Source organism: Anarhichas minor, unplaced genomic scaffold, assembly GCF_050575085.1.
Source record: "Anarhichas minor isolate MPS153535 unplaced genomic scaffold, ASM5057508v1 ptg000028l, whole genome shotgun sequence".
Taxonomy (NCBI): Eukaryota; Metazoa; Chordata; class Actinopteri; order Perciformes; family Anarhichadidae; genus Anarhichas; species Anarhichas minor.
The window spans coordinates 2683720-2696762 of NW_027466474.1; the positions used below are offsets into that span (position 1 = coordinate 2683720).

The following is a 13043-nucleotide window of genomic DNA, read 5'->3' on the forward strand; positions in this document are numbered from 1 at the left end:
GCTATTTCTTGCGGCGTTCAAGCCGCTAGAGTTCGCCAAATATAACGTTACCCGAAGCACTACTATGTTGAATCAACGGTCAACTGATAAAGTGGCAGCTAACGTTAATTAGTATTCCTGTGTAGCTATCGTTCCTAGTTGTAGCGTTAGCTAATCGAAATAATTTCCTTTGGCTTTCAACGTCTTCACTATATAATTGTTTGGGCCGGTTATTTATACAAAAATATATATTTTTCTTGCATTCGGCATCTTTCTGTGACAGCATAAACTGTACACAGTTATAACCAATATCGTGCCCAGCCCACCCGTACTTAAACGGTTGTTAAGCAGATGTATAATATAGTGTTTCTAAACTTTTATTTTGGTAACCAAAGCCCTCGCGTTCAAAGAGCTTCCGGTTTAGTGTAACCGTTTTTTTTCTCTTCCGGGTCAAACTTGCTTCGAACTTCCCAAAACCACAACAGAAGCCCGGTGCGTTGAAGTCGGATATTACCTGATGTGTTGTCAGTATTGATATATTTTAAATTAACCGAGTCCAAGCTAAACCCTCAGCTACATTCAGACATGGCTGGTTTACCACCCGGAGATCCTCAGCTCGTCTCAATGATCGTCAATCATTTAAAAACACAGGGTCTCTTCGACCAGTTCAGGAGGGACTGCCTTGCAGACGTTGACACAAAGGTAATGGTTGAAAACGGTTATAACGTTTCATCTTTGAGTACTAACTGCCGTCCAGGATACATTCTCTGAGATTCAGCATTATCTTTTGAGCCAGCCAATGATTTTCATTAATTTATGACTTGGTAAGATGTTAATCCATCACATTTAACAGTTAATCACTTTTAGGGACCTTTGTGTGGGGGTTGGCATGACTGAGTTATTGGTTTGGGACAATATAATAATTGCAAAGTCAAACAATTTCTTTCTTTCACTTTTTATTAAAACACAACTTGTAAGAGATTATTGTAAACTGGGCCTGTACTGTACTGTACTTAATAGCATTACATGTTGTTATTACACCAAATAAGGAAATATCCATGCTTTATAAGGGTGATACATGAACAAATTCATTTAGTTTGATAAAAGATAATTCACAAAGAGCATTAATCCTACATAGTGATGTAGGATTACTGGATTTCTGTTATTGAGGAGTTTACGTCAGACTGATCTAATTTTGACACAAACAAAAGGCAAAGGATTGAAAAGGACAATGTGAGTTTGGTTGCTTTTTGTATTTAAAAATGTGTAATTTGGCAGCTGACTCAGGTTTGCTGTTATAACAAAACAGATGCTAAACGAACTACTTTCATCCAACAATTAAATGAACTTACTTAAACCAGTAACTACTTCAGAAGATGAGTTTATACTGACGTGATATTTACTAATTCTTGTTTTGTTTTGTTCTTTTTCTTGCAGCCAGCTTACTTGAACCTGAAACAAAGAGTGGACAACTTTGTCTCTAATCACCTCTCTAACCACACATGGAGCCCTCATCTGAATAAGAACCAGCTGAGAAACAACATCAGGCAACTCGTGCTGCAGTAAGTGACAATGGAGCAATATCTCCTTTCCACCTTTTATACTTTTTCAAGAATAGCTGTCTTTTTTGTTGTGACGTTTTAGAAGTAAGTTTATGTAGAAGGAACCCAAAGTTAAATCAGACTGTTCCTCTTAGATCTGGGATGCTGGAGCAGGGAGTGGACAGGATCGTGGCCCAAGTGGTGGATCCCAAAATCAACCATCTCTTCAGGCCGCAGGTGGAGAGGGTGGTCCGTGAATTTCTGTCACCTGGTAGCTGCTCTGAGGAGCCACCACCGCCACTGCCTTCAACGGAGACCAAACCAGACGTCAGCATTCCTGAGCAAGGTGCACTTTTGATCCCTTCATCAGCCATGACAAACAGAATGATGAGTGTCTGGCTTAAGCTTACCTTGTTCACATTATGTTTTCACAGCCTCGTCGTCTGCTCCAGCTACCACGTCTGCCAGCAACGCCATGTCCATCCTGGACACCATAACCTCTCTCAACCAGGAGGCCAGCGTCAGGGCCTGCTCAGATAAAGGACGTAGGGGCCAAGATGAGCCCATGCAGCTGGTGGAGGACGGCGAGCAGGACATGAGTGTCGATGAGGAAGGAGACGGCCACCATGATGGGAGGACACTCGAAGAGGCAGAGGAGCTGGCAGCAGAGGTCCAGGCGTTAGAAGTGAAGACAGAGGATGTTCAGGAACACATGGATCTGGGAAAAGAGGGATTAATGGAGGAGGTGAAGATGGAAGAAGATGAGTCCGGAGCTCAGGAGCAGACAGAGGAGGAGAGAGACAGAGCTGCCAGCAAAACAACAGGAAAACCCACAGAAGAGAAAAATGATGACGATCTGCTGAAATCTACGAGTCAGGCCAAGCAGAAAGCCAGAGACAGGATAAAGGAAGGTGAGCTGTTGTACCCTCACCCTCTGTATGTGCTTTAAGAATATTCTTAATAAAACTACACATGATGACATGGTAGACATGGATATAAAGATAACGCAGAAATGATTTCTACAGAAAACTAATCGTTGAATTTGCTGTGTTTCTTTATGTCTTTGTAAATTTAATATCTTTTGGGTCTTTCATCAATCGTTGGAGAGTTTGAAGTCATTTTGGGAAATTGTGATTTTTAGGATATTCAGATTTGTTAGAGAAACAATTCAACGATTACATTTTAAAAATAACTGACAGATGAATTGATAATGAAAACATTTTACAGAACTAAAAATGATTAACGCCATTGATTCTGAACTCATCCAGGTAGTTTCTTTATATCCTCACTATACATAATCTACTGCACTTGAGTAACATTACAATGGATTGTATCGAAATATGATATTTATTGATATATTTATTTGATCCACTGTTTTTAATCTTTTCCTGAATAATAATAATCCGGGTTATTGCAACAAATACAGAATACATGTTCAAGACATACGAATATACAAAAAACACAATGCTCACTTTGATATGTTAGCGTTTTTTTCCCCCAAAGTAGTGATAAAAAGATTTAAAATGCTGATGTGTCTTTGCTCTGCAGAATACTTTTTGGAGGACTCTGACCTGGACGGCCTGAGTGACATCACAGTGAGCTCTGTCCACACCAGCGACCTGTCGTCGTTCGAGGAGCAAAGTGAAGACGACGAGCTGCAGTCGGATTCTTCTGAAGAGGGGGAACTTCAATCAGATGGTCTCAACTTTTTATTCCTGACTGAGACTAATTTACTGTCCCATTAAATGTGAAATATGGTCTCTATCTATTACCACAGATCATTACAAGTTCAACTCTGCTCCGTTGGATTATAACATTTTCCTGTGTGTGTGTTTTTTGTGTTTTTTTCCACCAGATCAAGATGAGGGAGCAGAAAAGAAACAAGCCAGTGGAGACGCAGAAGAAGAAGAGCGTAAACCTCGCCGCAAGGCTTACGTTCATAAGCCCTTCCTCTACTCCCGCTACTATAGCGACTCGGATGATGAAATCACTGTGGAAGAACGTCGGAGAAGTGCGGTGAGTTGTTTCAATGTTAACATTAAAGGTACAGCGCTAGCAGAGCTTTAATTCTATTTATAGATAAATCAAAGGCTTTACTTGGCAAACGAGTTGATCACAGAAAAACACAGAGTTTTAAGGTCCTTTTTTAAAATTACTGGCTTTGGTCATTGCTGTCTCGGTCCACAACTGTGGTCTCATAGGCGAAGGACAAAGAGGAAAGGCTGCTCAAGAGACAGCAGAACAGAGAACGAATGGAAGAGAAGCGTAAACTGAAAGCAGCGCAGGCTGAAGAACAAGGTATGTTCTGTGTGTCGTGTGTGAGCTGCCTGCTGTCAACTGCTTTCATAGTTGTGGGCTTCGGGGTTTCTTGTCACCCACTGTTTTCTTGTCTCTTCCATTTCGGGTGGGGACAAAATAGCCTCGTTTACTCTTAACTGTCACGTCATTTACCCGGTTCTGTTTCCGACACAGATCAGAAAAAACAAAAGGGCGGAGACTCTGCCGGGCTGGACGGCCCCCGAGCCAAAGAGGCTCGCAAAGAAAGAAAAGTTCTGGAGAAAAAAATGGCTCTCAATAGGAAGAGGAAGTTAGACTCAAGGTAGGTAATCAACTGCTGCCATGCTGCTGCTTAACAAAATAACCAAATGTTTAGATATACAAAAGTCTATAAATATATTCATCAATTTCCCCCTTCAGGAAAGAAGATGTTTCAAGCAGAAAGAGAGGAGATACAGAAGGATCCAAGAAAGCGGTACGTGAAAGCCGTCATGGATAAAACTGATTTCATAGGTAACAGGTTTGTCCTTCGATTGGCGAGTTGTAAACAAGCATTTTTGTGTTTTGTCGTTTAATAATTAGGAAGTGAAATATACAGCCTCAAAGCCCCCACAACCGAAATTGATAAGAAATCTGTCCGAATCGGCATCGTCCGATGAAAGGCACAGAAGGATGAGCGGCAGCATCTCAGAAGACTCCAGTGAAACCAAAAAGCTGTCTGACAAAAGCCGCACACACTCGTTCATCCTGGAGTTGGAGCAGGGTTCCCAAGAGGCTCTCAAACAGCGTTCAGTTGGGAAATTTGATAGGTTGTCCCGTAAAGAACTTCACTTTAAAGAACGGAAAGAGAAAGAACGCAGCTTGTCAGATGAACGCGGCAAACTCAAACAAAAGCAGGAGAAGAAATCCGAACATCAGGCAGATGAATCTCAGCAGAAGGAAGGTGCTGCTGTTAAAGTGACCTCTGAAGAGAAGGGTGAGAAGAAACTTAAGATTAAAAGTGAGAAGAAAATGGCTGCAACCACAAGAGAAGGAAAGTCGTCTTTGTCAGAAGGTGTGGCAGACGAGGGTCCTAAAGATGCTTCTGTCAAGAAGTCAAAAGCTCCATCTGTGGAGACTGTCAAAGCAGAGAAGGACAAAAATAGGGAAAAGGAGAAAGATAAGAGCAAAGAAAAGGAAAAGGCCAAAGGAGAGAGAACTTCAGCGAAAAGTGATTACAAGCAGCTGCTCCGTCTTGATTCTGCCTGCTCTTCTGAGGATCGGTCTGACATGGAGCCCGGGTCCGACAGCAGCAAGAAGAAGGATAAACACTCCAAGGAAGTCCTGAAAAGGTCAAAGAGCCACACCGAGGACAGGCCAGGAGACAAACCCAAATCTAAAACCGATAATAAAGACAGCGAGAAGGAAAAGACTAAAGCTGATCAAGACAGCCAGAAATCAAACAAGTCCAGCTCTGAAACGGACAAAGACCCAAAAAGGGCCAAGCCAACAGATAAAGGAAGAATCGTGGAAAAATCTAAATCCAAATCCAAAGAGGAAACAAAGACTCAATTGTTATCGAAGACAGATAATAAAGTTCAGAGTTCAGAAGTCAAAAGCACAGGTGTTGCTCCCATCAGCAAACCTGAGACGACAAAGGACAAGAAAAAAGAGGGAAATGCAAAGGAACAGCGGAAAGTCTCAGAGGAACCTCTCCATGAGAAATCAGAAACTAAGAGTGGAAAGAAAAAAACGGAGAAGAAGGATAAAGTCCCAGAGAAGAAAGATGATGGCCAAGAAGAGAAGAAAACACCCCGAGAAGACAAACTGGAAAAGTCTGATAAATCTTCAAAGTCTTCAGTTTCCTCACTTGATGCAGAGGAGCAGCCGAAGAAGCACTCTCTTCTCCAGGACACGAGCACAGACTCCGATCCCGTCACCACCACGGTCACCACCTCGTTCTCGGACGATACGTGCGACGCACTAAGCGACATCACCCCTGAGCCACCGGAAGGCGAAACAGAGTCGCAGCTGAGCGAGATGCCGGCTGTTCCGGCCGACGCTCTGCTGGCTCTCATGGACGTTTGTGCCTCAGCAGAGGCGAGACTTCCACCCGAGAGCAGTCGGGAGGATGCGATTCCTGAGATGACTCTGCAGGATGTTGATATGAAGATGAAAGAGGCAGCTCTGACTCTGCTCTCCATGGATCCTGACAGTACAGTGTCCGCCACCTTAATATGCCACGACACCAGGGAAGACAAGGAGGGGAATCCGACCGCCCCACCACAACCTATGGTAACCCCTGCAGCTGAACCAGAAGAGCCTCCTATGGATGTGCAAACAGCTGCTGAAGCTGAGTTTACAGCCTCTGAGCCGTCACCAGTTGCACCTCAGCAAACTGTCGATGAAAAGCCAAACGCTGCAGGTAAATACAAAACAGTGACGGTAAAATATGTGTTATCCGTTACCTGAACATGTCAGAATGTTTCCCTAAATACAATGCATCTCCCTCACAGATGTGTCTGAAAATTCAGAGAAAGAAATGGATGTGGCAACGGCTGAAATGTCTGAGTCTCTTGCTCCACAGGTAAATAAAATGTCACATTCATTAGATGTTACGGATGAAGACATCCTTCCTTTGGCTTTTATTTAGCCTTTTTGGACTATTTCACTAGTCCCTAAAGTGTTATTGTGCTGTGGAAAAACGTTCTTCCGTCTTCTACATAGGAGGAGGATGACACCACCTCAAATGACCGTCGGGCTCTTTTAAATGAAGAAGAAGCCAAATGTGCAGAAATTGCTCCTGAAACGCAGCCAGATGGAAACATGGAACCACCAGCAGCAGCTGGCCAAGAAGGTAACACTTTATTTTCTCCTATTTAAGTGTTTTGCACTACACAATTATAACTTCTTGTGATTTCCAAAGTGAAGTTTGTGGTTTGATGAAAGACATTTTTACTGACCAGGCGTCGTCTGTGCATCAACCTTTTTACTTTCTATAACATTGCAGCAGCTGCTGCTGTCGTGTCTGAAGCAGAAGAGGTCAGAGGAGCCACTGATGAAAGCACAGCTGCAGTTGCTTCTGAAACCACTGAACAAGGCTCAGACATTACCACTAAACAAGGTGAGTGCTTGAAAACATTATTTTTGAAAAGAATAATATTAATATCCTCTGACTGTTAACTGAGCATCCCGTCGCTTCTTTAGAGCAAACTGAGCCAGATGTTACAGAAACAAAGACGAGCCCAAAGGTGAAGTACCATTCATGATTTACAAATTTGAATTTTTAATATTTTCATGCCATACTAAACTTTATAGCCATCTCTCTTTATAAATAGGCAGAGGAGGTGGTAGCTGAGCACAACCAGGCCAACATGGACGTAGATGATAGTAAGTCTGTTTATCTAACTTAGATTAAAACCTTCTTAATACTGTAAGTGCATTATGTTTAACCCTACTGCTTCTTCTCACCACCAGGTGAAGCTGAGAGTAAGACAGTGGAGGAAGAAAATGTTGCACCGGAGAAGAGTGATCCACAGACTGTGAGTGTTCAGCCTTAGTCATGCTCACGTACAGGTGGTTTACATCTAAACAAAGTGTAGCAATGGCGCTCTGATCTATGTCTCCTGTCTGCCCACTGTATCTGTATTATGTTCTTTTTATTTAATCTATGTATCTTGTCATTTATGTACAGATGGAACACAATGTCCCACTGAAGACTGAGGAGATCAGAGAAAGTGGATCTGAGAGTCCGTCCAAACTGGTCAAACAAATCAGTGAGTTGTGACTTTTTATGAAATGCCCCTGCTGCCGACATCGGCGTAAAATTGAGATGTTTACGGTTTAAAAAAAGTAACGCTGTCCTCTCAAGAAGCTGAAACTGGGACTGAATATTTTCCATGTTATGTTTTAATCTTATTTCTCCACTGTAGACGTCTTGCAGTTGATTTCAGTCGTTGATATTTGTTTGTGTTGCTCAGGTGATGTCTCCAGTGCAGACAGCCAGGAAGATGAGAAGGGATCAGACCTCTCTGAAAAGGTGACGCCAAACAGTTTGTTTGAAATTCAGCTCTTACATATTTGATGGATCCAGATGTTCATACAGTACCCTACCCTCTGTGCTGACACGTTTTTGTGATGTAGGAAGAGAAGACGGAGGGACGAGGAAGATGTAAACGAAAGTTGTCCACTCAGAAAGTTGCAGCAGTGAAAGAATCTGGTGAGATTAACTGGATTTGTCAGTTTATGAACATTTGAAATTGTCATTAAAATGGAAAAACTATTATTAATCAGTTAACTGAAGACATCGGGTCACAAAATAGTATTTTTTTAATCCAGTTAGTAAATAACATATTCACCATTTGTGGATGAAATTATTATTATTATTATTTTTATTTTTATTTTTTATTTTATGGAATAATGTTTGATGTTTCTGTAACTGATCAGGTGATGAGAGGGATGAAAATGAAAGTAAAGATCAACCATCTGAGGTAAATGCAGCCTTTTACATCAAATAATCCTGTAATTGTAACATTTCTGCTGTGTTTTGTTGTTTGGGGTTTTGAAACCTTATGAAATACATAAATGACAATTCCTGCAGAAATCGTTTGTTTGCATGTTTTTATTTGACATCTATTGATTTGCTTTTGGACTTTTCTCACCTTCAGGAAACGGATCAGGAGAAGTCTGTGGAGGTCAGAACTCCACGCAGGGGTCGATCATCCAAAACCACAGAGGAGGCGGAGAAGGCCCGACCTGAAGAGCCGGAGGAATCAGAGGAAACTTCAAGCTGCGCGGGAAGACATTCAGAAGCTGCTGCCAAAGAGGCCACTGCTGGTAAAATGATCCATTGTTTAAGTCTGAAAAAAGTTTTACCATTTGGTATATATATATATTAGGGATTGATGAATATTTAGTGTTTTATTATTCAGGAATTTTTAAGTTTACTTTTCATCCCAGTTAAGATCCCAGTTCAGATCCATAAAATGGAGTTGGGAATGTTTAGAATAGAAATGGTCAAGGAACACTGAAATGTTTAATACTGCAATTCATTTTACCAAATATTTTACTGATCAGGATTTGCTGGTTTTCTCTTTCGGATGGCCGACGATGATGAAGAATAATTGTTCCCTGCTCTTAATTCAGCTCTGATGATTATTATGAAGTTATTTCTCTGAGAATGTTGATGCAAAAATGTTATTATAACAAAGTCTATAAAGAATTTAGTTTGAAGAATTGTACTTTATAATGAACACGTTTTTCTTTTCTGAGCTATAAGTGCTGCAGAGTAAAATAATTTAAATCTGGACTCTTTTGTTGTTATTATTTTTTTCAACCTCAGATAATCAGAAGGATGAGGATACGGACAAGGAGAGCACCGAAAGAGAGGAGGTATGTTAACAAACGTCCAACATAATACTTCACTTCACTTCACCATGTTTATGTTGGTCCATATTTCTGTAGGTGTGACATTGTGAGTTAGCTGTTGAACAATAGTCACCACACTGACTGAATTCTGTCTGCAGACACAATGAATAGTATTTTGTAGAGGACATCGAGTGCAATCCACTGTATCTCGTGTTTTTGTTTCCCATCGGTAGAGAACTGAGGAGGAAAGTGGACCGAAGAAAATTGCACGGCGAGGAAGTCAAGTCAGTCTGCCGTCTCCTGTTCCAGAAGACACTGAAGCTGCAGGAGGCTCCGACTCTAAAGAGACCGCTGACACACGTAGGTCTACTTTTAATTCCTTCTTGTTTTGGGTTTCCTAAATGGTTTAAAGAACTGTGCGCACTATAAATGGTGAATAACATTAGGAAGAGGTGTGGCTACATGTCTGCCAGGGCATGCATTACAAACTCACAGACTAAGTGAGCCAAACCTCAACAACTCATCGGTGCATTTCACAACATGATGTGTTAAACAGATTTTATGTTGGTGTCATCACTGTTAACAGATTGTAAATTAGTATGAATGAGTAATTTGGCAATGAGAGTTGACACGAGGGAAGGCTGGTAGTTTGGCTACGAGTTCAACTCGACAAAATATTTTTTTAGGAGGTCGTATGTCAATTAAAAAAAATCAATTTGATGATATTTCTATTCCAGGTAAACCAGCACTGAAGAGGAAGAGATCAGAGGAAATGGAGGAATCTGTGGAGGTGAGATCATCGTGGATTAAAACATCCTGGTCTGCAATTCCACCATCTAAATTCGTTTTAATTTCTCTCAATATGTGTCTTGATGTGTATTGAAATATAAAACATAATTCTACAGGCTGAAGAGGAGGTAAAGCAGGACGACAGTCAACAGGAACAAAGTGTGGAGGAACCTGACAGTGGTGGTGAGAAAGCACACACGCATACGGTGATATGTTAGTGAAAGATAAAACTGTTTCTCATCTCAGTGTTATGGATGAGCACATAGGAGTCATTACAGTTTGGTAAATTGTTATTAAAATACTTTTACTTACATCAAAGAATTGTAAAGCTCCAGTGAAGTGTCTGAGGGTGACATATTGATGATGATGTCTGCAACCTTTTATCATCTTGCCCACAGACAAAAAGGCAGAAGAAAGCGAGCAGAATGATGAGGAGGAGGACGACGATGATGGTGAGAAAGAAGAGGAAGAAAAAGGAACCGCAACCAGAGCGACCACACGGGCAGCATCTCGCCTGGAGGCCGAAAGGTAATTCAACCGCTCACGGACGCAAATGAACCAGAACAACAACAATGATACTAATATGTACCGGTGGAAATGTCATCACTCAAATATCAAGACTGCGTATTATTACGGACCCATAATTCAAACTTTACTGGAACTTCATTATTTGGTCAAAAACAAAGTTAAAGCAAGTATTTAAAATGTAATCAGACCAATTCATTCTTAAAAATGAGGTTGATGACAAAAACACAAGGATACCTGCAGATAAAATCAGACACTAATTCATATTTGATGTAGTGTCACAGTTTTATACACAGTCACATTTATGAGACGCTGTCATCCTCTGAAGTGATGAATGAGGCTGTTTGTTTTAGCGCTGAATGTTAGCACTCTGAAGCACCCAGCAGGCATCATCACTGTCACATCCTATTAAATTAAAGCAGGGGGGGGTTTAGCACTACAGCAACTGTTGTTCCACATTTGTTTTTACTGCTCCTCAGAAACAAGCCAAGTAAACCATCCACCCGGGCAAGTCGACAGAACGGTAAAGAGGAGACCGCAGCTGGCACACGGTGAGTTTGTCTCATTGAGGTACAGCAGAACGAACAAGCTGAAAGGAGAATCCGACCAGAACTGGCCGCTGGGTCGCTGCTCTGTGAAAGACGACATTTTACCAAAAGCTTTCCCGGAACGGCCAGCCGGCAGACTTGATGCACACGTTCTCGCTGTGAGAACGATATTAGTAAGATGTTTGACCCAGTGTGCGCACTCTTTGGTTAAACATGAAAGGAATCCCGTATTTATTACCAAATAAAGCCGGTGTGGTCACAGCTTTCACCGCTCTCCTTACTAGACTTTTGAGCCTTTTTAAAATGGAAGCAACACGCTCCATCAGATAGAACGGAAAACAACTTTTCAAAATGGGTTTAAAATGGTTGAAGTTCCAGTTTAGGTAAATCTCCCTCTCTCAACAAATATACCTGATCAAGTCCTGTATATTTAAGGGAAGAGACTTGATGATTCATTTCTATTACTACAGTATGCAAACGTTTTTAGAAAAACTATATATCCTTTCTTAATTTTTCTCTGGGGTTTTGTTTCTTTTAATTGTGCCCATTTATAGATTCCAAGGAGATTTTGTCACAAATCTTAACATTTTGTTTCTGAACTAGATCTGTGTCTTTTAAGAAGTTGTCTCATGCCCACGGTTTTTTTCTATTTAAGGGGAATGTGGACACACCAAGTTCACTTGCATGTTGTAAAGCAGTACTTGTTATTGCAACACTTTCCAGGAGTTACTCTTGAATTAACAAAGACGTGGTTTTACGGCACCTAAATATGACACTTAAGTCAAACGAGCTGACACTTGTTCCTTGTTTCCCTCCCGCAGCGGGACGAGGGGCCAGGCTGCAGCGGCGGCGGCGAAGGGGGGCCGTAAACGGGAGGCCAGCCCCCCTGCGGTGCGAACACGGGGTGGACAGAAATCAGAGGAGCCCCCTTCCAAGAGAGCCAAACGCTAAAACATCAGACAGCGTTGGACCGATTCACCGCAGCAGCGTTTTCTCTGCCTACCCGTATTCAAGTCAGTTTTGTTATCGGGGGTGAAAGAGCCTCTACAGTCAGTTAGCACGTAAAGCTGTTTCTGCTTCATTTACTGTAGATATTGAAACGCTCTGGATAGTATTAGGTTCTCTCTCTCTGATGGTTGAGCGTAAACCTGAGGATCTGTGTAGGAATCCTTCTACTGCACTACGCCCATATGGTTTGGATCAGGCTTCATCATTCCTCCGTTTATTCAGTAATGCCCAGTGAACCATAGTATTTCGGCCCAATCAAAGGCCCAACGTGCAGCCGAGTCGTGCTTTAAAATAAAGAGGGTGAATTCAAATTAGAGGCCAGAGTTTGTCTCCGTTCCAAATCCAAACACTTGTATATAGAAATCACTGTGAAACATCTTAGCGTTCATCGTAAATTTTATTTTTCAATATTCATTCTGTGAATGAAAGGAGTTTTCCTCCCACTTTTTTAAGTTTGTGTTTTTATACTTAATATCCCCCAAAAAAATTTTAAAAGTAGTTTTCTTCTTTTTTTTTAAACAGCAGTTTAGGTCACAGACAGGAAAAACGTAAAGTTTTTCAATAAACTGTATTTTCTTCATAAGATATTTGTAACAACACGCACTGCAGACAAAGAGCTGTTTCTAAATGGAGGTGATCGAGTGCTTTATATTGTTTTAGAGTTAAATGTTTGTCAATACAATTGTGTTAGATCGTCTACCTGTCAATGTAAAGACATGTTTTTCATAAATGCAGAAATACTGAATATTGCTTCCTTTTTTCATTGTTTCAAGCAACTTCAGGTTCTTACTTGTGGTCAGTTATGAATTTTAGTTTGAAGTGAAATAATGGGAGACCAATGTTCTGTCATTTGCTTCTAAAGTGACATCTCACTGTTTCATTTTTAGACTGGCGGTAAATCCATGGACCAAAACAGAAAACCAAACAGTTTATTTTCTTCAGATGATGCATAGCAGTTCAAAACTGTGTTGCTTCTGTTTTTACAAAACTCCAAAAATCTGAAATATTTGTTTATAAGATAAAATAGTGC

The 13043-nt window shown here is 41.1% G+C and overlaps 1 protein-coding gene across 1 annotated transcript; it reads left to right on the forward strand.

Annotated features, from left to right (window-relative positions):
* The first annotated feature begins 437 nt into the window (after nt 1–437).
* bod1l1 (biorientation of chromosomes in cell division 1-like 1) lies at nt 438–12758 on the forward strand. Its single transcript, XM_076103228.1, has 28 exons — nt 438–681; nt 1417–1541; nt 1676–1866; nt 1955–2431; nt 3069–3218; nt 3376–3536; nt 3722–3818; nt 3993–4119; nt 4218–4272; nt 4380–6201; nt 6293–6363; nt 6504–6633; nt 6787–6900; nt 6984–7027; nt 7115–7166; nt 7254–7318; nt 7471–7552; nt 7757–7815; nt 7920–7995; nt 8223–8266; nt 8444–8612; nt 9118–9167; nt 9377–9503; nt 9881–9933; nt 10049–10115; nt 10331–10460; nt 10937–11008; nt 11827–12758. The coding sequence occupies exons 1-28, from the start codon at nt 565–567 to the stop codon at nt 11954–11956; spliced, it is 4857 nt and encodes a 1618-aa protein (XP_075959343.1). The 5' UTR covers nt 438–564; the 3' UTR covers nt 11957–12758.
* The last annotated feature ends 285 nt before the right edge of the window (nt 12759–13043 follow it).